Source organism: Oncorhynchus kisutch, linkage group LG13 (genome assembly GCF_002021735.2).
Source record: "Oncorhynchus kisutch isolate 150728-3 linkage group LG13, Okis_V2, whole genome shotgun sequence".
Lineage (NCBI taxonomy): Eukaryota > Metazoa > Chordata > Actinopteri > Salmoniformes > Salmonidae > Oncorhynchus > Oncorhynchus kisutch.
The window spans coordinates 36,763,547-36,788,120 of NC_034186.2; the positions used below are offsets into that span (position 1 = coordinate 36,763,547).

The 24,574-nt window shown below is 41.9% G+C and overlaps 1 protein-coding gene across 1 annotated transcript in view; it reads right to left on the minus strand.

Annotated features, from left to right (window-relative positions):
* Positions 1-11,267: 11,267 nt before the first annotated feature.
* Positions 11,268-24,574, minus strand: part of LOC109902962 (fibroblast growth factor 10) — a 39,716-nt gene continuing 26,409 nt past the window's right edge. Inside the window, exons 2-3 of the mRNA XM_031786155.1 lie at positions 15,843-15,946; positions 11,268-14,252 (exon numbers count right to left, since the gene is read on the minus strand). Of these exons, the coding sequence (XP_031642015.1) occupies positions 14,058-14,252; positions 15,843-15,946 (299 nt within the window). The 3' untranslated portion in view covers positions 11,268-14,057. The remainder of the gene's footprint in view (positions 14,253-15,842; positions 15,947-24,574) is intronic.

The following is a 24,574-nucleotide window of genomic DNA, read 5'->3' on the forward strand; positions in this document are numbered from 1 at the left end:
GTGCAGTTTGGCATCGAAATGAGAATTCATAAACAGAAGATAATCCCATGCCTACTGTAGAATATGGTGGTGGATCGTTGATGTTATGGGGCTATTTTGCTTACACTGGTCATGGGGCCCTTGTTAAGGTCAATCGTATCTTGAACCAGGACATTTTAACCAACAACCTGCTTGCCTCTGCCAGGAGGCTGAAACTTGGCTGCAAGTGGATCTTCCAGCAAGACAATAACCCCAAGCTCACATAAAAATACACAAGAAATGGTTAATTGGCCAGCAAATCAACATCTTGCAATGGCCATTTCAGTCTCCAGACTTGAAACCCATTGCAACCATGTGGTATGAATTGAAGAGGGCCGTCCATAAGCGCAGAATAAGGATATCAAGGATCTGGACGGATTCCGCATGGAGGAACAGTCTAAGATCACAAGTGACATCAATAAGGGATCATAGCTTTTACCTGGATTCACCTGGTCAGTCTATGTCATGGAAAGAGCCGGTGTTCCTAATGTTTTGTACACTTAGGTCGCAACATTGGAGACTGACAATCAGACATGGTCTTACAAAAGTATTACACATGTAAACCCACGCTCTGTTTCTCACAATCTGACTCATCATTTGATTCCAAGTCCTAGTGATGTGTGCCAGAGGAGGCAGGTGGGGCAGCTATAGGAGGACCGGCTCATTGTAATGGCTGGAATGGAAGAAAAGGAACGGTGTCAAATGTGTGGTTGATGTATTTGATATCTTTCCATTCCTTCCATTCCAGCCATTACAATGAGAACAGCTCCCCCCAACCAGACCTCAAGTTACTGTAGGATTCAGCTCATAGATTTGAGCCTTTAAAAGTAAATCAGGTACTGCAGTATATCCAGTGGAGGGGGAAAGAGACTCAGAGAAATATGAGCTGCCACTGAAAGTTATGCAGTCTTCTAACCAGGAGATGGCGCAGCTTCCCCAAAATAACAGACAGGTTCAGCCATTGTACCAGCCAGGGAGCATGTGTGCTTGTGGGGGTCTCTTTTTGGGATAGAAAACACAAATTTTTTGTCATGACTGCTCTTTAATTATTTGTTATTTTATTTTAAATATTTTACTTAACACTTATTTTTCTTAACTGCATTGTTGGTTAAGGGATTGTAGGCATTTCACGGTAAGGTCAATACCTGTTGTATTGTTGCATGTGACAAATAACATTTGATTTGATTTGACCTTCTTTGGTGTGCTTTTTAGGGCAAATAGTTAACAAATAAGGTCCTCTGTAGAGAGTAATGAACCTGTTCAGGAATAAGAGGTTTTTATGTTTGTTCGGTTGCTCTCATTCCTTCATCTTGCTCCCCTAGTTTTGGTCATCAATTGAGGTTAATTGCAATGCTCACTTGGAATGAGGAAGCCACTCTAACTGAGGAAATGACTCCAACCTCTGTCTTCTCCATCATTATCAAGACAACAGGTCGGCCCCTCCAGAGTAGCCTGCCTTCAGCTTTTACATTGGAGTTACTGACAGACAGGGGCCCATGTAGTCAGCAGACAGCGGCCCATGTAGTCAGCAGTGCATGGGGGAGATCAGCCACTGCTACTCGGTGTGCTTACCCAATGCCAGAGAGAAAGCCTCCCCACCCCCCACCCTTCAGCTCCCCCAGCTCAAAGCCCTCTAATGCTCTAACGGTTTGGCCCATTGATGTGGAGGGGCTCTCTTTCTGTGTCATGTTAGGAGAGCCCTGGATCATGTTTGACATGAGGGTCTGAGAGGGCTGATGAATGAAGCTCAGCAGTGTGATTTGGGAACGTGGAGCTCAGCTCAGTGTGGGTGGGACCATCAGGTATCAGAGGAACATGCCTCTAATGCATGGAGTAATTCACACTTGGATCAAGCAATACATATCATGGGGTTGGATGAGGCAGTACATATCATGTAAGTGTTTGCACCTGTGAATAAAACACAAGGAAAAAAGCTACAAACACAATGATGTAATATTATAAAACGTATATATATCTTAACTTCTTATCTTTCTGTAGTGTTGTAAGAGGCACCGGGTTCAGACGAGCCCCCAAAATCCAACCTCGGTAAAAGCAGCAGGGCTTCTATGATGAGGTTACACTTCTCTTGAATCTTACAAATGTTCCTTCTTCTCATGTGCTTATACCCTTTTTATGATTAACCAGAGTCATACCTACAGTACATTGTACCAAGAGGCTTCATACCTACAGTACATTGTACCAAGAGGCTTCATACCTACAGTACATTGTACCAAGAGGCTTCATACCTACAGTACATTGTACCAAGAGGCTTCATACCTACAGTACATTGTACCAAGAGGCTTCATACCTACAGCAGTTACACAGTACCAGATATTACTCAAGCTTTGTGTGGACCACAATTGAAACATTACTCATTTTGCTTCAGCGAGCTTTGGAAGAGGATCCCCACCTAATGTCACAGTTGTTATGGAGGAGAAGGAAGTGGAGGCAAAGTTGGAGGACACACACAAATGTGGGACTAGAAGGGGAAATGGATTCATTAGGCTCCAGAGGGGACTATAGTATAAGCTCATAGCCTGTCTAGACTCGCGGCAGTCTGGTAAAAAAAACTCTACACCCTCTTAGTGTAGGCTACATGTCATAGCCACTCTTTGATTCCACAGCCTGTCTCTATATTTCTCTTGGGTACTGAGAAAACGATTGCATTTCAAAGGCTGCTTAATTTCAATTCCTCATCTGTGGCTCTCCGTAGGAAAAATGAGCCCCCTCAAACTGAACTGTAACCTTCCGTTGTATTCCTCTCCCTTTGCCAACAGTGTCAAGTTATCTGTGTTCTGTCCTTGAGAATCAGATGATGACAAGGCTTGACAGAGGAAACTGACACTTTCTGGTCATGGTTATTTTATGCGTCTGATACAGCCGCCAGGGTAATCCAATAAAAACCTTCTCACCACAGCGAGACCAGCTTATTTTTTTAACTCCTAAAGAAGGAAAAATAAGCTGTGACAAAAACCTCATTTTAAACAGTAGATGTGGAAAAATGCCTCTTTAAGGATAGAGCACCCACCTGCTAGTCTTTGAACAGAAAAGGCCAGCGTGTGCTACTGTAGCTTTGGCTCTGAGAAAATATCCCAGCGCAGATGGTGCCAAAAGACAGAGACACTCGAACCCCTCTCCCTTGGAGAATTACTCCACACACACTGGAGCTCAGGGTGGATAAGGTTTGGCACGCCCCAGGCTTCGCATGAACCTGTCCCAACTTAGGCCTTTTCCAGTCACCAAAAGCCAAAGACAACCTTATGATGTTGACTGGGACTTCATCCAAAATCTGTCCTGCTTCGGTTGGCCAAACTATCTAGACGGAGACTAGCCTCAGCCCCTCCAGCCCCTACACCCTCTCCCCATCCTCTTAGCCTTCCCTTCCCATCCTGTGGTGTCTGACATGCTCGCAGGCATCTGGGGAATGCCACACAGGGTTGAGGCTGGATGGAGGCCTCTGTGGCACCGCGTACCTGTGGAGTGGCATGGCAGGGCTTTGTGGGTAATGTGGCTGGCGCGTGTGCCACTCAGCAGCCCTGTCTCATGTGGCTGCAGACACACAGACTAATCCACTCACTCAGTGATGAGAAGGCCCGATATGGCCCGTCTGATGGATCTGATGCCTGCTGCCAAGACTCCGACAGAGGGAGTTTGGCCAGACAGCCACAGAAGGAACACAAAAGTAAAGGAATTTCTGAAAGTTATGGAACTTAACCCAATCTAACTGACATTGTAACTCATTCTTACTGAGTTCTATAAGGAAGAAAAGAGACGTTCAGCTTTTTCTGAGACATTGGGCATATTCTCATATTCTTCTAACACACACAGGTACACACATGCGCACGTGCACTCACACTTATCATCTGTCCCTCAGTCCATTCAACGTAATAACTTGGGCTGTTTTTGTAACAAAACAAGACCCTAATCCAAAACTCAGGGAGCTGTGAATGGCCCGGAACAAAATGGCAGACAAATGACAAGGATTAGAGTAGGCCTGTGAAAGACTGAAGGGTTTGCTATTGATCTTCGGTGGTCCTGGGCTCTCTTTGGGCTTTTATGTCTGAAAAACCCACTGGGTAAGAGCATGCAGGGCCACTCCAGAACCCCCTCGGCCACCGAGAGACACAACAGCCACAATTAGTCTCAGGGGCTGTAATAGCAATTCAATAAGCGCTTTAAAATTGTGCGCCTTCCCTCCTCCCTTTTCGCCTACACTGCATAGATCCCTCCTCCCTTTTCGCCTACACTGCATAGATCCCTCCTCCCTTTTCGCCTACACTGCATAGATCCCTCCTCCCTTTTCGCCTACACTGCATAGATCCCTCCTCCCTTTTCACCTACACTGCATAGATCTCTCCTCCCTTTTCTCCTACACTGCATAGATCCCTCCTCCCTTTTCGCCTACACTGCATAGATCCCTCCTCCCTTTTCGCTTACACTGCATAGATCCCTCCTCCCTTTTCGCCTACACTGCATAGATCCCTCCTCCCTTTTCGCCTACACTGCATAGATCCCTCCTCCCTTTTCGCATACACTGCATAGATCCCTCCTCCCTTTTCGCCTACACTGCATAGATCGGTATTATGAGTGGCAAGGTTTTTTTTCTCCCGCCCACCACAGTTCTTTTCACTCCTCTGAGAGAAAATGACCACACAGGTTTCAAAGGTCCCTGAAGCTTTAGGTCATTGTCGCTAAAGCAGCATGACTTGTGCTCCCATGGATTTTGGCCAAGGGCCTTCAAAATGGGCTTTCTGGAGCATGTATTGTTGCTTGTTTTGTCCCCCAGTTGCAATTAATCTGGAAGAAACCATTTTTAGGAGACTTTTACAGATGACAAAGCATGTATAGATACAAAAAAACGAATTAGACAATTAAAAAAATCCCTTTTGAGTTCAGTTATCTACATACAGTATGTGTCTGTAAAATAGGCAGACAGATGTATCATACCATTCGCTGTTGGAGGTTGGAATAATTCCCACAGCACTGCCCTAACATTTTGAGGTCAGTACAGAGCTCTGCTGTAAAGACTCTGGACAAGTCATTAGAACATTGAGGTTATGAAGTTAAATGTAGGATGTGGCCCACTAACTGATTTTGCTTATATTTTCTTTGCACTTTGCCAAACCATTAAACCACCCTATATGAGTGCATCAACACATAGCATGCCACTGATCAATCTCAGAGAAATGTGGTGGTCCTGACTTTTTCACAACAACATCGCATGACTCCTGTCCTCTCATTAAAGTTCTTTCAGTCTTTTGTTCAGACACAACCCATATTTAGGACCAAGCACCTGTGCATGTGGCATGAACAGGGCAGAGGAGAGGGGGAGTGGGAGATGTCTTTGGAAGGATATCTATTCCCATTCCCTTTTACTATGTTTGGCGCATTCCACCTTGATTTTGTACAGCGTTTTGGGCTTTTCTGCTGATCAAAGGCCATTGCTTTGATGAGCGCTGCCAAGGGATCCCTCTTGTTTTGCTGGCGAGTGCACTGACAGGACAGTAGAGGAACAATGATAATTACAGACTCCCATTTAGTGTCCCTGCGCTCTGAGCTGCGTCTGGCATAAACAGGCAGCCTCACCTTAAAGCCAAGAAAGAAAGGAGAAATTCTTGGACTGGTAGATGAGTGGAGAGGTGGAGACACTGACGATGAGGCGAGCCATTCAACAGAACAGGCAGAAAATGGGATTACTTTACTTTGTAGTCTTGCATGTTTTATAAAGTTCCTGTGCCTGCTGAAGAATAGACCAGGATGCATTAGTTGAGAAACACCTGCAAAACTACACTTACTTCTATGCTTACAGTTAATAATATGTCGATTGTCTACTAAACTATATATCTCCGACTTAACTGTCAATAAAATAGAGAACCTCAGTGAAGTTTGTGTTTTCCACTATTTCCAGGAACATTCCCAGAACATTAGCTAAAATTCCCATTAAGTTCTAGTTCGGGTTTTATCTGACATTAGGATGATAACGTCCCAAAAACATTCATATAACAAAATATATATTTTTTTTTATAATAAATAAATAAATATTTATCCTTGGAATGTTCTCCTAACATTCACTGAAATGTTGTGCCCCTCATCTGTAACAACCACCAAAGTACATTCCCCCAAAGTCCTTGTCAAGTTTCTAGGTAGTGTGATAACACAATGTCCCAATAATATTCTCCCAGCAAACCAAAATTGGTTCTGTGAAAGTTCCCAGAACATTCTTTAGGTAGCGGAACATTTTCTCATAACATGTATAAAACATTCACCTGATGTTACACGTTCCTATAACACATTTGATCTGTTCTTTAGAGGTTCCCAGAATGTTTCATTATATTGTGGGAACAGTCTGTTGAGAACATTGTGGCGAATTCACAAAATATATTTTGTGCGGGTGATTAGTTGTGCGGGTGATTATACAATGTTTATTTTAGAGTGCAAAAAACATTCACCTGATGAATATTTCCAGAACACATTTCTTCTGTTCTTTAAAGGTCCCCAGAATGTTTAATTAGGTTGTCGGAACAGTCTGGTGGGAACATTGGGGGGACAAGAGATATATTCCCAAAACACAAAAGCTGCCTAGTTTTGCTGATATTCAGATAATGTTCTATCAGGTGGCACCAAACATGCCTTTGATGTAGCAGGAATGTTAACAGAACAGCCTATCTAAGTTCTTTAAAGGTTCCCAGAACATGGGCGTGGATACAGTCTGGGTACATTACAAAATATAGGTTCCCAAAACACAAAATATGCTCAGTTGTGATGACATTCATACAATGTTTAAGTTAGTTTGCACAGGATATTCCCTTAATGTCAGAATTAAATAAGTTCGTTTTTATGAAGTTCATATCATATTTGTTTTAAGTTGAACATAATATTCCATTGATCTTCATGCAAAATACCTTGTCTTGGACATCCTCAGAACATTTCAAGGACATCTTATATTTAAGTTTTTCCTAATATTGCCACAACATTTAAATACATCCCCTTTATCTTTCTCTCCGGATTTAATGGCAAACCTCATTTGAGGACTGTATTGTAGGTGATGTAGGGACACATAGAATTTTAATTTCAGTCATAGATCATTTGAACAGCATTTAATCTTACAAACACACGTTGATTATCTGAACATTCTTTATTTCATAGGACATTTGAACTACATTAACTCATACAAACACAACCATATTTTTTACACTTCATATATTGACAATCGGCACAGGTGGAGTTTGAACCTGCAATGGTTGGTACCTTGAGACAGGTATTTTTTCGTCTGTGCCACCAGAGAAACTCTCGTACATCCTATTTTTTTTTCAATATATAGCCATGGAAGTATGGTCAATCAGGAATTCCACGCTTCTTTTTTAGTCTTCTTAGACATAACTAACCCAGGGATATACGGGTAACTGGGTTATTCACCATCACTTAGCCCATCCCCTTTATATGCTGCATAGAGAGAATGGTGCCGAAGGGGATGGCTGCCATTTTACGGGCCACTGCTATTTTGTGTGTTTTTTCACGTTGTTTATAACATATTTTGTACATACTGTTTCTGCCACCGTGTTTTATGACCGAAATAGCTTCTGGATATCAGAACAGTGATTACTCACCTCGAACTGGACAAAGATTTTTTCTTTACAAGCCGGAGGCGAAGGATAAGGCCCAAATCCCTGTCATACGCATTAAGAAGAGACGCCGATACAGGGGACGCAGATCCGGGTGCCTTGTGAGATTTAGTTGGAGAATTGGTAACCCACTTACACCATCTGTCCTATTGGCCAACGTGCAATCATTGGAGAATAAACTGGATGAGCTCCGTTCGAGACTATCCTACCAATGGGACATTAAAAACTGTAATATCATATGTTTCACAGAGTCGTGGCTGAACGACATCATGGATAATATACAGTTGATTGGGTTTTCCGTGCATCGGCAAGACAGAACAGCTACCTCTGATAAGACGAGGGGTGTTGGTTTGTGTCTAGGTAGTGTACCGCATGATTAGCTGTAGACCACACTATTTACCAAGAGAGTTTTCATCTAAATTTTTCGTAGCTGTCTATTTACCACCACAAATCGATGATGGCAATAAGACCACAACGAATGAGCTGTATAAGGTAATAAGCAAACAAGAAAATGCTCATCCAGAAGTGGTGCTCCTAGTGGTCGGGGACTTTACAGGATCGGTGTTTCCCCCCGCGGGATGGTTGAGCTAACGTGCGCTGAAGTGATTAGCATGACGTTGTAAGTAACGATGACATTTCCCAGGACATAGACATGTCTTTAATGCAGGACAACTTACATCCGTTTTACCTCATTTCTACCAGCATGTCAGATGTGCAACCAGAGGAAAAAAAACTCTATATCACCTTTACTCCACACTCTACAAAGCTCTCTCTCACCCTCTATTTGGCAGATCTGACCATCATTTTATCCTCCTGATTCCTGCTTACAAGCAAAAACGTAGAAAGTACCAGTGATTTGCTCAATAAGGAAGTTGTCATATGACACAGATGATAAGCTACAGGACTGTTTTTCTAGCACAGACTGGAATATGTTCCGGGATTCATCCGATGGCATTGAGGAGTATACCACATCTTGGTCCAAGGCACTGCATCGCAGTGCTAGCTGTGTCACCAGCCAGCCAGCCGCGACCGGGAGGCTAATGGGGCGACGCACAATTGGCCTATCGTCATCTGGGCTAGGGAGGGCTTGGCCGGTACGGATATCCTTGTCTCATTGCGCACTAGCGACTCCTGTGGCGGGCCGGGCACAGTGCACGCTGACCAGGGCGCTAGGTGCACGGTGCTTCCTCCAACACATTGGTACGCCTGGCTTCCGGGTTGGATGCGCGCTGTGTTAAGAAGCAGTGCGGCTTGGTTGGGTTGTGTTTCGGAGGACGCATGACTCTCAACCTTCGTCTCTCCTGAGCCTGTACGGGAGTTGTAGTGATGAGACAAGGCAGTAACTACTAACATTTGGATACTACGAAATTGGGGAGAAAAAAGGGGTGTAAAAATACATTTTAATTTACAAAATGGCTACGCAGACTATTTGCTTTGATGCTGCTGCTACTTGCTGTTTATTATCTATACATAGTCACTTTACCCCTACCTACATGACATGTACTTATTTCCGGTACCCCCTGTCTATAGCCTCGTTATTGTTATTTTATTGTTTTACTTTAAAAAAAACTTTAGTTTATTTAGTAAATATTTTCTTAACTATTCTTTTTCTTAAAACTGCATTGTTGGTTAACGGCTTGAAAGTAAGCATTTCACGGTAAGGTTGTATTCATTATCTCAGCCAATCGTGGCTAGCGGGAAGGTTCCTGTATTTTTCCATGGCTAAACCGACTAGGCTAGTAGTTTAACAATATTATTCATATTTACAGATGACACACAAGTTTGTTATTAAGGTACATCAAAGTTCACATGTTCCAGAAGGAATTTCTGCTCAAAAACTAATTTTAATAATTAAAAAAAATGCCTCTTCTGTGAAGTTGTGACCTAACTTCTTGAAATGAGTCACATATTTACAAGGTATCCAAGAGTACGAGTGCTGATCTAGGATCCCTTTTGCTTTTCAGATCATGAAAAATAAGCCATATCAAGAGTCTCAAGTTAGGAATTACATCGGATACATATATTTTTTTTTTAAACGGTCAATTCTCACACAATGTTTTATTTTTTACAGTCTAAATTCTGCATTTGACTGGATTTAGTAGAGTATATCTAAGCCTCAATGTCATAGTTTTTCCCTCCCTAAATAAATATGGTTAAAGAATATGTAGGGTTGAACCTGCAATTTTCAGATCTTCATTCAGATCACTAAGCCTCTGCACAACCAGGGGTTAATGTTTTTATATGTCAATAAGGACACAGAAATAATTATTTTTTTAAATCCCATCCTCTTCATACACTGTATTTTTTAAATTTCCTTTCTTTCTTTCTTTTTAAAATTTAATTTTACCTTTATTTTACTAGGCAAGTCAGTTAAGAACAAATTCTTATTTTCAATGACGGCCTAGGAACAGTGGGTTAACTGTTCCCCCCTGTTCAGGGGCAGAACGACAAATTTGTACCTTGTCAGCTCGGGGATTCGAACTTGCAACCTTTTACTAGTCCAACGCTCTAACCACTAGGCTACCCTTGTGTTGAACGTCTTATGAAATGTGATTTTGAAATTGAGAAAAGGTACAATTGTTTTCCTATTTTGTTTTAAGTTTCTGAGTCTGTTCTGACTCAGTATGAAAAAGTACGAAAATGCATGCACTCACTACTGTAAGTCGTTCTGGATGAGAGTGTCTGCTAAATGACTAATGTAAATGTAAAATGTACTTAAGAAGCATATGAATACACAAGAGTACAAGTTATTTCAAGGAAGCTCTATCCAACTAAAATCACATTTCACAAGACATTCAACACGTGATAAAGAAAGAAAATAATCAAATACAATGTTGCAAGTATGCAGCATATTAAAGGATTCAATTAAATGTATACCATTTATTTTTATCGTCAATTGCTCACAAGGTCCAACCAAAACTTGACTTCCACTTTTAACCCAATCTCTCTGAATCAGAAAAGTGTTGGGGGCTGACACATTGGGCACCGTTGTTTAATGTGGGTTAACTGCCTTGTGCAAGAGAAGATGGACAGATTTTTCATCTTGTCGACTCAGAGTTTCAAATGAGCAACATTTCAGTTACTGGCCGAATGCTTTAATGACTAGGCCACCTGCCTCTATGCAAAGGATGGGAACATTTTAATAACTCATAAATGGTTCTTTGTCCTTATTGACCATATTTGACTGGGGGGAAAACACAAGGCTGCAGCTGTCCCCTGCTGTTGCAGAGGTTGAATGAGCTGTCTGCAGAGCTGACGATTGCATGCTCTTGTTGGGGAGGGGTTACAGGTAGAATATCAATTTCAATGATATATTCAGTTTGTATCAAATGTACCTGTGGGCTGCTACTCAAAAGAAAAGTAAGAAATACATAGAGTTTAAGTAATAATAAATTCAGTATAAACAGGAAAAGAAAACAAAAAAGAAAGTGGGCCTCCACCCCTGACCTCCCATCCCATTCCCCCACCCCCCACTTGCATAAACCATGTTTCCCATCCCTTCCATCCCACTAGCAACTAAGGTTGCTTGTCAGTCACCCCCCAGACCCTCCTGCCCCGCCTCCCGGCGACCAGAGAAAACCCTCCCCATACCATTTTTGAAAAACAACGGTGGAATTGAGGCTCAGGTATACTAAAAGAGAGGATATCTTTATTTCTTCAAGATTCATAAAGAACTCAGAAAGGTTGTTCTGTCAACATTCCTGCAACATCAAAGGAATGTGTTGTGCAGCCTAATACACATATTGTCTGAATGTTAGCGCAACTAGACCGTTTTTGTGTTGTCGGGAACATATCTACAGTATTACCACAACCTAATAAAACATTCTGGGATCAGTTATTAAAGAACAGGCGAAATGTGTTCTGAGGACATTGTTGTAACATCAGTGGAATGTTTTTGGAACCCTAAAATAAACATTGTAGAATCTTCCACACAACTAGACAGATTTTGTGTTTCGGGAACATATCTTTTGTGACGTTCACACAATTTTCTCACTAGACTGTTCCCACAACCTGATGGAACATTCTGGACATTTTTACAGAACAGACAGAATTTGTTCTGGGAATGTTCTTGTAACATCAGGCAAATGTTTTATACAAACATTTCATAATCTTCACCTCGACTGGACAGTTTACGTGTTATGAGAATATTTGCTGCAACCTAACAAATGTTCTGGGAACTTTAACAGAACCAATTTTGGTTTGCTGGGAAGACCCTACAGATTTGGCATGTGGCACTTTAAAGATTCAATATGTGTCGCCGCCGAAACGTCCCCCACTAAGGCACAGGAAACCTTTAGCCAAGTCTTCAACTCAAAAGATGTAAAACTGTAAGGGTATTGGAAACAAAAGAGCTCAAACACTCAAAGTCTCCTTAGACCCTCACACCAACATCCAATTGTTTGGCAGGCCTTTAGATCGAACAGCAGAGCAACATAAAACTATTTGACTAGACATGTTTCCATTCAAAGAAATGTCACATTGACAGTCTGAAAGGTTAGCCTCCCCCCCCCAATAGAGACCATTCATCCCCATCTTTCCAATCTGCAGGGTGAAAAGATTCAATGGCCTCCCATGCTACCAGGCCTTCATTGTGATTAAAGACCCATGATAGCCCATTGAAGAGCTCATCGGCAGAAGTATTTTACAAGTCAGGGGTGGTCCACTACAGCTTTCAATGTTCATGTTGTTATGATGATAATGCAGATTATGTAACTCTGATGGAGATAAGTGACTCTTTGAAAATGGTGTAACTTATGTGCATTTTCTTGAAGTTCACCAGGCTGAACATGAATCAAGGCACTCGCTTATGTTGTTATGATGACAGTGTTCAATTGACAGACCAATATTGTCTGCTTAATAGCTGACTGATAGTTGAAACGGTGTTCTGGTAGACACTGTCATTGCTGACCGCTCAGTAGATGATGATAGTGATGTTAGGCGGTGCCATATTACAGTAACACATAGTATAGACTCAAATATGTAATGGAATACAGTTAGGATTTTCAGACTAGACACAAAAATGGAGGCAATAACATCAACTTCAAATGTTATACGGTACAAAAAGGCTTAAATATATTAAAAGTTCTATTTGCAACAGGTTTTTGAAAATGGTAACAAGACCTGACAAGACGATGCAATAACCAGTTACTATACGTTAGAAATGAATGGGTAGTCTTAGCACTGTGAAGAAGTGTACATGCAGCCTCAAATGCTCAACGTGTTTCAAACTGAGTATCGTATGCATTTAACTACTGGACTCTGGAACTGACATATCAGAGATAATGTCATGAGTCCCACTTTCAAAGATTGACCCCTGAGCTAGTGGTGTAGGGTTATTGAATGAGAGAAGGAGGCTGAAGCACACCCCACTGGGCACAGATGTCATTTCAGCATCTAGTTTGGATTTATATTTGGTTGAGTCACCATGTCATTGAATTTCGGTAGACATTTAGGTGGAAAATGGCTAAATTCCTTTACGTTGAAGACTTTTTGCAAATCCAATCAGTTTTCACGTTGATTCAACGTCATCACACTGAATTATTTTGTTGAAATGATGTGGTAACAATGTTGTTTCAACTAGTTTTTGCCCAGTGGGACTTCTGCAGAGCTCACACACTCATTTCAGAAACCCAAAAGAACCGATAGCCAGATGTCATCAGTTTATGTTTTTTTCTTGTAGCAGACATCCATGGGTATGAACGTTCAGTCCAAATGTTTTCGTCAACAAGGAATTCTGTCCCCTCTGAAGTCCAGTCAAGTGCAAGAGTCCTTTTATTGTAAAGGACATTCAGTATCTTAAGAGAGTCCTCTCTCAAATGCTTTAGTTACTTGCTCAGATGAACATATTTGACAACCTAAATCAATGTTCAAATCTGTTCACTCTTTGTCAGGCTTCTTTCACCAGTTGTTTGCTTTAATAGCATATTGTAAGGTCACTCAAGGAAAAGCATTGTCTCCTGTAGAGTCACAAATGAAGGGATGGGAGGGAGGCAATATATAGACAATTCTCGTACCCTTTAAAGGGGGGGGGGGCATGTTTCAATTACACACTTTTGCAGACTGACGGTGGTGTCAAAATTACTCCTGAACACAGAAGAGCGTCATCAATGTCATCCCTCAGCTTGATAACCAAGCATAATAATAATAGACATGCTGTATTTACACAATATTAGCAGCTTTACTTCTGGACCTTGCACTACAAAAAGGAATAACTTAAACGCACTGTATTATGCCCCCACTGCGATCTCGACAAACAAAATTGTGTATAAAACCCCAACAAATGTACATATATGGGAGAGGGGATGTATAGAATAATAATAACATCATCAATAGTTATCTTGATAACAACAACACTAGTAGGATGGACTGGGACTGTGGTGGGCTGGTTGCAAAGCAGAGCAGAGCCCTGTTGTCCAGCTATGAGGGCAGCATGGGGAGGAAGTGGGTGGAGGGGTGTCTCCTCCGAGCTTTGTGGCCTCGCCGGGGCTTCCCCCTACCATTCAGAGACACAAACATCTGCCTGCCGCCGTGTTTCCAGCGCAGGGAGGCGTACGTGTTGTAGCCATTCTCCTCGATACGCTCCTTGAACTTACAATTAGGGTTGTACTTCATCTGCAAGTGAGAGAGAGAGAGAGAGAGAGAGAGAGAGAGAGAGAGAGAGAGAGAGAGAGAGAGAGAGAGAGAGAGAAACAGAGAGAGAAACAGAGAGAGAAACAGAGAGAGAAACAGAGAGAGAAAGAGAGAGAAACAGAGAGAGAAAGAGAGAGAAACAGAGAGAGAGAGAGAGAGAGAGAGAGAGAGAGAGAGAGAGAGAGAGAAACAGAGAGAGAGAGAAACAGAGAGAGAGAGAAACAGAGAGAGGGGAGAGGCAGGTGTTTATTATGACTAGAGGGACTAACTAACAGCAGCAGTATGGACATACCTCTGAGCTAGGGACAAAGCTCTATGTCTGTTATTGCACTCAAATGTTCAATATGCTGCTGTGTTGTTATGGAGCCTTTTGTTGTGTGTTCAGAGTGAATGGCCAATCACAGTGAATGGCAAAAATATATATAAGTGGGTGACTGTTATGGTTGGACCATGGTCAAGAAGATAGTTTGTTACTGAAATACCAACATGAAAAAGCATAACATACCATCAGATTCATGCTTTTTCATGTTGGTTGTTTCTTCCTTTATCTACTTCTGAGGCTAAAAACAGAAGCAGTGATTTGTGTCAATATACATGCACAGCCTAGGCAACAAAGCCCTCTCCACTTTGCCATGGGTGGTTGAGCTTCTTATCTGTAAGTGAGTATGACCTAAAAGATGTGACCGTGACAACCGATTCTAGAGAAATCCCCTCTACAGGCCTCTATCAGTCCGAGATCACAGGGCCCTTATGGAGATAGCATCAGCCTAGCGTGATTCTTCTGCTTAATGATCATTTAGGGAGGATTCAGTGGGAAGTGAATGGAGAGGCTTTGGTAGGCTGATTGAGTTAATCTATGTCCTATTTACACTGGTGGCAGGGTGAAATAACTGTCTGCAAACTTGTCTCATCACAGCTTCACAGTACTGATGGATTGCCAGCTCCAGATTTCTCTCTCCCTCTCTGAGCTGTAAAACACTTAGTGCTCCATTCAGTCTGTATCACTGAAACATTACCAATTGCACGATAGAAATGTAAAGGTAATTTCTGGTTGAGACGACATATTCAGCGTTTCCGGGAATGCAGTCTCCGCTGACGCGGAAACATTGCCTTTAAATTTCAATCACACTTTAACACTGAACTTCCGCGATACAGATTGAATAAGCGCCCTTAGACACCACGGCAGCCTCATTACATGACAGAGAGAGAGAGAGAAAGAGAAAGAGAGGGAGGGAGGGAAAGAAAGAAAGAGAGAGCTGGCTGTGTGTGAGCACAACTGCGGGCAGACGTCATCTCAGTTCAGCTTCCTTTTCTTGGCCATCTATTTTGACAGTGGAACAAGCCTCACTTCAAGTCATGCATGTGAGCATCACCTGTACCTATCATCAGGCTTGGCCCGGGTGTATAGCCATGATTGATACTGTAACTCTGGCCTGCTGTGGATTTTCCTAGTGGATACCTCGAAGACTCACTTGAATGGAATGATCTGTGTTTGTAGGAACCATCAGGGTCCCCTAGCTAGAACCTGGCCCCCAGGGTGTCTTGTGAAACAATGTTGCAAGGTGTACCTACCGATCCAAAGAGTGTGCCTTTTTTGGACATTGCTAAGTACAGCCCGGTGCTGACAGATTTGATGGCGACGACTCCCACACTGACAGATCGGATTTCCATTAGACCTGAAAAAGAAGGATCAGGAATCTGTTAGAACAGGGGAGTTTCCCCATCAAAGCCATTCATTACCGATTAGGAAACCAGACGGCCTTATGCCGAGTTTATTCCCAAGACGAGAGAAAAATATGCACAATGGTCCATTTAAACGATTTCCTTTGTGAAGAGACATCATCTACGATGCAGTTCCTCAACAATTGGCTCCCTGAGAATGACTAGACTGCAGAGAAATGAATACATTTGAAAATAAGCTGTGTATGTCATACAGAAATATAGTGATATGATTCAAATCCACCATTTCAAAACACATATCAAAAACAATATTCAATAGGAAAAAAATCTATTTACTCTTAAGACATTGTTTTAAAGTTTAAAAAAATGATTTGCCATTCAAAACCCTTTTCCCGAGCTCACTGGTGTGCATCCGACCATGGCCTGATGTATCTACACTGAGTATACAAAACATTAAGAACAACTTCCTAATATTGAGTTGCACCCCCTTTTGCCTTCAGAAGATTTGTCGGGGCTCTACAAGGTGTCGAAAGAGTTCCACAGGGATGCTGGCCCATGTTGACTTCGATGCTTCCCATAGTTGTGTCAAGTTGGCTGATACAGAAACTGTTGAGCATGAAAAACCCAGCAGCATTGCAGTTCTTGACACACTCAAACCGGTATGCCTACTACCATACCTCGTTCAAAGGCACCTCAATCTTTTGTCTTGCCCATTCACGATCTGAATGGCACACATACACAATCAATGCCTCAATTGTCTCAAGGCTTAAAAATCCTTATTTGACCTGTCTCCTCCCTTTCATCTACACTGATTGAAGTGGATTTAAAAAGTGACATCAATAAGGGATCATAGCTTTCACCTGGATTCCCCTGGTCAGGCTATGCCATGGAAAGAGCAGGTGTTCCTAATGTTTTGTACACTCAGTATACACCATCTCAGTAGACTGACTGCAGCATACAGCACAAAGGGCATTATGGGCTGGGTCCCAGCCTGCACAGGGAAGGAGTGCCATCCTACCAGACCTGACACTGACACTCCACCCGGATGATACCCGGTGTTGTTTACCAGGGAGACACAAAGCAGCGTCTGATGGCCACTTACACCAACCTCTTACCCACTTTTACCATGAAAGATCTGGCAGTGCTGCAGGCTAATTGTTTCCTCTGGGCACAGATTGCAAACAAGTCCCATGTAGCTTGGTCTTAATCTGGTTTTAGTCTACACAAAAGGCCCTTAGCCATTGTCATGACGATAGACACAAATATTTTGGAAATGACCTAAGGGCCTTACCGTGGGGGCCTGAATAGAACCTAATTGCTGGATATGCATTTCCCTTGGATAACTCCTACTGGCTTTATTTGGACAGTCTCACCTTCAAAGGTACCCTGATGTGGCCTGCTATCTGATCTGAACACACATCCCTCCCAACAGACACCACCAGCCATGGAAACCCAGTTTAGAGGAGAAAAACATGTTGAGAAACATGATGTTTTTTTTCTCCTCCTATGGGCACCTCTGGATGTTGCTGAAAAAGGAAACAAGGCCAATAAATGGCCTGTTGCCTTTGGACAGGGCCTGTAAACACTGTAACACATCAAGGTGCTGAAGGAGATGTGGACCCCATGCCAGTAGGAAATGAAGCAGGAGCCGTAAACTCGAAAAGCGCCCAGACCAGAGGTGCAGCATTGCTCATGCAGAACAACATGTGCTGAAGGGGGCAGCGAGTTAGTTTCCGAGCAGGGTTCCTGGTTAAAACCCATCCAGCGATGAAAAATAAACGCCCTCCCCAGGGTCCTGAGCAGGTGCTACTCTCCAGCCACTGCAATCTTTCCCCCGTTTATTTATGTAAATCCAGACTTTGTTTGGATAGAAATTAGGAAAAATGTGTACTTGGCAGCAACAGTTGACTTAATATGTTTGGGGATTAAATAATCAGTCTCAGATCAGAATTCAAACTGCTATACTGGATTTTCTAGTTCCCACCTGCCTGTATCTGGATAGATCATACAATGGTATTGTATGATAATAGCAGAAAGGAGTAATGGTCTTAGGGACAGGGGAAATTCTTATTCAGGGGAAATCCTTATCATCCCACTTATTGGCATAGTTAAACCACATTACAAAAGTACACATTGGTTTCCTTACCCTGTAAGCAGTCTATGGACAAGGTATGATAGCAATTTATGCTTTGGTTTAGTTTCCCTGTCTCTGTTTTCACATGCTTATGTTAAGCATTTAAGCATTTGTACCAATATTAGTATTTGTCGCGCATCATGTCCAAATCAAAAGCACAGTATCTATAATGGCGAACGTGCATGAAGACAGAATACAGGTGTCATTGTTTTAGCACTATCCACTCACTGTTTTTACTACGGTGCGCGAAAAGTGCCAATAAATCAGTACAATCTACAGTACTTTTTCAGTTTTTCTAAATGCCAGCGTGTTGAAGCAAATGTTGGGTTCATGTATAACCCGCTAATGACCATACAAAAAAAGAGTAACGAGGAACAATTTACAATACAGCGGTAAGCGCATGAGGTCCGCCATCTTTACGCACCTCCAGGCATCTATTTTCGGCTGGCGTTAAGACCGCTCTAGCGTCAAACGCACGTTAGTTTTCAGTTTGCAACTAAAAGCTGCGTAGCGGTAACGCAGTAGGTTATGGCATGAATTTTGACAGTGGAAACGCAGCCTATCCAGCCGTGACGCACACTGCCCATATGCGCATGGAACAAGAGTAGCCTAATGTGCTTTTGGTGCCTGTATACTTCGTATTTAGAAACTAATGTTTTTTCCCATTTCGTTTTATTTGATTAAAAACCAAGCATAGCCTCAATGAAGGCTTTAAAAAAAATATCAAGTTTGAGAGGAGTAAAAAAGAAAGCTGTCAAAGAACACACATCAGCACATTTTCACATTGCACATCACTCTCTCGTTGAATGACATATGTGTCACTCATCTTGACAACCCATTCAACCGTCAAGCAGCACACTGTCCTTAACCATAACAACTTACAGTACCATACATAACACTGACATTTATTTTTTATCTAAGCATTGTAGGCAGGCCCACATTATTTTAGCCATGCAGGTCCCATTTTTGAACGTGCGTAAAACCCCCTCCATGATGTAGGCATTCCCATCATGTAACCAGAGATGAGAACCTCTGTGAATACCGTTGAACCTCGTATTTAGAGATATCTGTAACCTATAAAAATGTCTTGTTTTCCATTTAATTGTATTACATCCAAACGTATTAGAATGATTCACCTTCCTGATTTTTTGGGTGACAACATTGCGCTTGCAATGCAACCTCTGGAGATGTGTGAATGCGATCGGATCTGTAAAATGGTTCCGATTATTTTCAGAAAACATAGGCCTGGTTGGGAACAGTACAACGGTATAATGGATATTCTCCGTTTCTTTTTATATTGGATCTTTATCCAGTTAATGTGCAAAGTTAGGATGTACGTAAAACCCTCCATAGTCTGCGTTGGTTTAATATTATACAGTGCCTTCGTAAATTATTCAGACCCCTTGACTTTTTCCACATTTTGTTAAGTTACAGCTTTATTAAAAAAGTTGCTTCAATTGTTTTTTTTCCCTATCAACAATCTAAACACAATACCTCATAATGACAAAGCAAAAATAGGTTTTTAGAAATGTTTGCTAATTTATTCAAAATAAAAAACTGAGATATTACATTTACATAAGTATTCAGACCCATTACTCAGTACTTTGTTGAAGCACCTTTGGCAGCGGAGTCCTCTTGCATATGACCCTACAAACTTAGCACACCTGTATTTGGGGAGTTTCTCCCATTCTTCTCTGCAGATCCTCTCAAGCTTTGTCAGGTTCCATGGGGAGCATTACCGGACAGCTATTTTTAGGTCTCTCCAGAGATGTTCGATCGGGTTCAAGTCCGGGATCTGGCTAGGCCACTCAAAGACATTCAGAGACTTGTCCCAAAGGATCTGTCTGTACTTTGCTCCATTCATCTTTGCCTCAATCCTGACTAGTCTTCCAGTCCCTGCCGCTAAAAAACACCCCCACAGTATGATGCTGCCACCACCATGCTTCACCGTAGGGATGGTGCCAGGTTTACTCCAGACGTGACGCTTGGCATTCAGGCCAAAGAGTTCAATATTCATTTCATCAGACCAGAGGGTCTTGTTTCTCATGGTCTGAGAGTGTTTATGTGCCTTTTGGCAAACTCCAAGCAGGCTGTCATGTGCCTTTTACTGAGGAGTGGCTTCCATCTGGCCTCCGTCTGGCCACACTACCATAAATGCCTGATTGGTGGAGTGCTGCATAGATGGTTGTCCTTCTGAAAGGTTCTCCCATCTCCACAGAGGAACTCTAGAGCTTTGTCAGAGTGACCATCGGGTTCTTGGTTACCTCCATGACCAAGGCCCTTCTCCCCCGATTGCTCAGTTTGGCCAGATGGCCAGCTCTAGGAAGAGTCTTGGTGGTTCCAAACTTCTTCCTTTTAAGAATAATGGAAGCCACTGTGTTCTTGGGGACATTCAATGCTGCAAACATGTTTTGTTACCCTTCCCCAGATCTGTGCATCAACACAATCCTGTCTCTAAGTACAATGGCTCTAAGTACAATTCCTTCGACCTCATGGCTTGGTTTTTGCTCTGACGTGCACGGTTTCGAATTTGATTAGAATTATTAATTCTCTTTTTCGGCCTTATCAATAGTGATTTTAATCTTTCTTATTGGCAATGTTTGGCATTTCCATGCTCAGCCATAATGCAATTTTTTGTTGGCCTAGCCCCTGTGAATGCTATTGAAGCCATGCAATTAATTAGAACAATGTGGATGTCACGTCCTGACCTTAGTTCCTTTTTTATGTCTCTATTTTAGTTTGGTCAGGGCGTGAGTTGGGGTGGGCATTCTATGTTTTGTTCTATGTTTTGTATTTCTGGTTTTCCCCTGGTATGGTTCCCAATCAGAGGCAGCTGTCAATCGTTGTCTCTGATTGAGAACCATACTTAGGCAGCCTGTTTTCCCTCTATGGTTTGTGGGTAGTTGTTTTCTGTGTCTGTGTTTTACCATACAGAACTGTTTCGGTTTTCATTTATTTCTCTTGTTCTTTTGTATTCAGTGTTCGGTTATATTTAATTAAAATATGGACACTTACCACGCTGTGCATTCGTCCGATCTTTCCTACTCCTCCTCAGAAGAGGAGGAAAACCATTACAGTGGACTGTAAAGGGATTCAATTTAACATATTTTGCAAAGATAAGTCTATATTTTCTTATTTCATTTCTGTAAGCCATTTAATAAACTATAGCGGACTAACATTGAAATTGGAGTTGATTCCAAGGCAATACATAAAAGACCATAAATACACAACTTGATACAACCACATATTTCGCCATGGAGCACATTCTGATTGGCCAGTGACGGGCCAAGCCTTAACACACCCACAACTTGTTCATTCATCAAAATACAGCCCTTTTGCGCCAAAGCCAGCAAGTGCCCGATAAGTGTGATAATGAAAATAGCAAAAATATTTCCAACACACCCCTGAACCTATAGTGCCACCACCTGCGCTGAGATTTACCATTGTGAGGTTTGTTCAAATAGAGCCCCCGCTATTGATTGTGAAGCTCAACAAAGTTACTTACGGTGCCTTCAAAAAGTATTCATAGCCCTTGACTTATTCCTCATTTGGTTGTGTTACAGCCTGAATTCACCCATATACACACAATACCCCATAATGACAAAGTGATCTTTTTTTTTGTGTCATTTTTACAAGTATTGAAAATGAAATACAGAAATATCTCATTTACATAAGTACTGACAATTTAGAATCACATTTGGCAATGATTACAGCTATGAGTCTTTCTGGTTAAGTCTCTAAGAGCTTTGCACGCCTGGATTGTATAATAGTTGCCTGTTATTCTTAAAAAATATATTAAAGCTCTGTCAAATTGGTTGTTGATCATTGCTAAAAAAGCATTTTCAAGTTTTGCCATAGATTTCCAAGTAGATTTATGTCAAAACTGTAACTTAGCCACTCAGGAACATTCACTGTCTTCTTGGTAAGCAACTCCACTGTAGATTTGGCCTTGGTTTTAGGTTATTGTCCTGCTGAAAGGTGAACCCAACCTGCTCTCCAGTGTCTGGTGGAAATCAGGTTGAACAAGATTTTCCTCTCGGATTTTACCTGTGCTTAGCTCCATTACGTTTCTTATTTATCCTGTAAGACTCCCCAGTTCTTACTGGTTAGAAACATACCCATAACATGATGCAGCCAGCAATATGCTTGAAAATATGGACAGTGGTACTCAGTAATGTGTTGTATCGGATTTTCGCCAAACATAACACTTTGTATTTAGGACAAAAAGTGAATTGCTTTGCCACATTTTTTGCAGTATTACTTTAGTGCCTTGTTGCAGCAGGATGCATGTTTTGGAATATTTTTTATTTTGCGCAGGCTTCCTTCTTTTCACTCTGTCATTTATGTTAGTGTTGTGGAGTAACTACAATGTTGTTGATCCATCCTCAGTTATCTCCTATCACAGCCATTAAACTCTGTAACAGTTTTATAGTTAGAATTGGTTTCATGGTGAAATCCCTGAGCGGTTTCCTTCCTCTCCGGCAACTGGATTAGGAAGGACGCCTGTATCTTTGTAGTAACTGGGTGTATTGATACATCATCCAAAGTTGAATTAATAACTTCACCATGGTCAAAGGGATATTCAATGTCTGCTTTTCCCCCCAACTTCCAATAGTTGCCATTCTTTGAAAGACAAATTCCACTTTGACATTATGGGGTATTGTGTGTAGGTCAGTGACAAAAAATATCAATGTTATACATTTTACATTCAGTCTTTAACACAACAAATTGTGGAAAAAGTCAAGAGGTGTGAATACTTTCTGAAGGCAGTGTATAGATGATTTGAACATGATGCGATAAAAATGCTAATATCGGTCCCATGACTTGAATGGGATTTGTACCACAAATGCTAAAATCGTAACATGAGGAAACAGTGCTAGGGAAACTAAACCAAAGCATGGATTGCTGTCATACCTTGTCAATAGACTGCTTCAAGGGTAGGGAAACCAATATGTCATTTGGGTGAACTATCCCTTTAAGTGACATTGTGTAACCAACCCCTCATTAAATAAGATAGCCAAAGACAGTGTCAGCATCTCCTTTCTTCCTGTCTATCCTGTCAGCATGGAGCGATACACAGACTCCCAGCTGCTAACACCATTATCCATGCTTACCAGGTTAAGTCATTCACATCAGACACACACAGAGAGAGACAGAGAGGGTAAATAAATACAGGGCCTGTTGAGTCTTTCTTCTCTGACATGTGTGTGGACATGGAGACCCATATTTCACACAGCTGCAGTGGTGAGGCCAGCCCAGAGCCTTTAAGGGCACGTTAGCACTTTGATGGCAACGTCCCCTTTACGAGCTGTGTTTACAAACACTGGGCGTTTTGGTGGCAGGGAGCGTGCAAGCGACTCATAAACTAATAGGCCCAAGCCGGCTGGTGATTGGAGCTCACCGTGGGTTTATGGGGACTTGTCCAGTCCAATGAAAACCGCTGGTGCCTGAAAGTACTACTGCCTCTAATTGCCATCATTTGCTGCTCTGAGCTCCAGGCACAGTAGGTGCTACCATATTCCTCACTCTGATATGTAGACTACAGTATGTACTGAAGGCACAGAGTGGTTAAAATGACTTTTCCCCTGAAGTATCAAATGCAGGCACGTGGATATCTCACGTGTGAGAATAGTTTTGCGCTTGTTTCAATATCAGAGAGAAAAAGACTTCCATCGACATCCATGCTCAAATCGTTTTCACCATTCCCTTTCTTCTCATTACCTGTTATTTCGTCCGTACATGGCAGTGTAGCTGCCTGCGGAACCAGTATCTAAGGACATGAAATGGGGATTTGATATTGCTTGGAGAAAGTGCTTGGTCTCTGGACACTTGACCAGGCATCCATAAAGGTCACTTAGATTCATACTGTAACTCTTAGTCACCTGAAAAGTCAGGTCCTTGTGGCGGCAGAGCTAGTTTTAACCACCTTTTCTAAACGTACATGTTACATTCCCAAGGTCACTAATACTGGGCTAGCTGCAACAACTGCAGCTAAGACTTCTGACTTACTCCAATGTGTGGCTTTATTGACCTAATTTGTACTTGTGAAGCTAATGACCATGAGTACACACATTACAGTAGACCCGCATGTAGTGTGTGAGAATATGTGTGTCATATTATGCAATGAGTGTTTCTGCGTTTTTCAATGCAATATTAACCAATTGTTGCATGTGGACTTGCAATAAAATAAGAAATGATTCAAGAAAAGGAAGCTATTTGTAATCATGCTGTTAATATTGATTAGGAAGGTAGTTTTTGCTTACTTCTTGCCCTTGGCAGAATCTGCTAACCTTTGACATGTTTTGGCCAGAGCTGTCAATAATCCGAAGCTGCTATTACTAGCAAGTCCTATGCTATACAGGACTAGTCAAGTGTGGACTGACCATTTTTTTTAAAGCATAGAAGAAGCCTTTTTCCCAGTGTTCTTTTACTCTTTCTCTTTCCATTCTTTCCAGCTTTTGTGGAAGTGAGCCCCTCGTCAGATCATTCA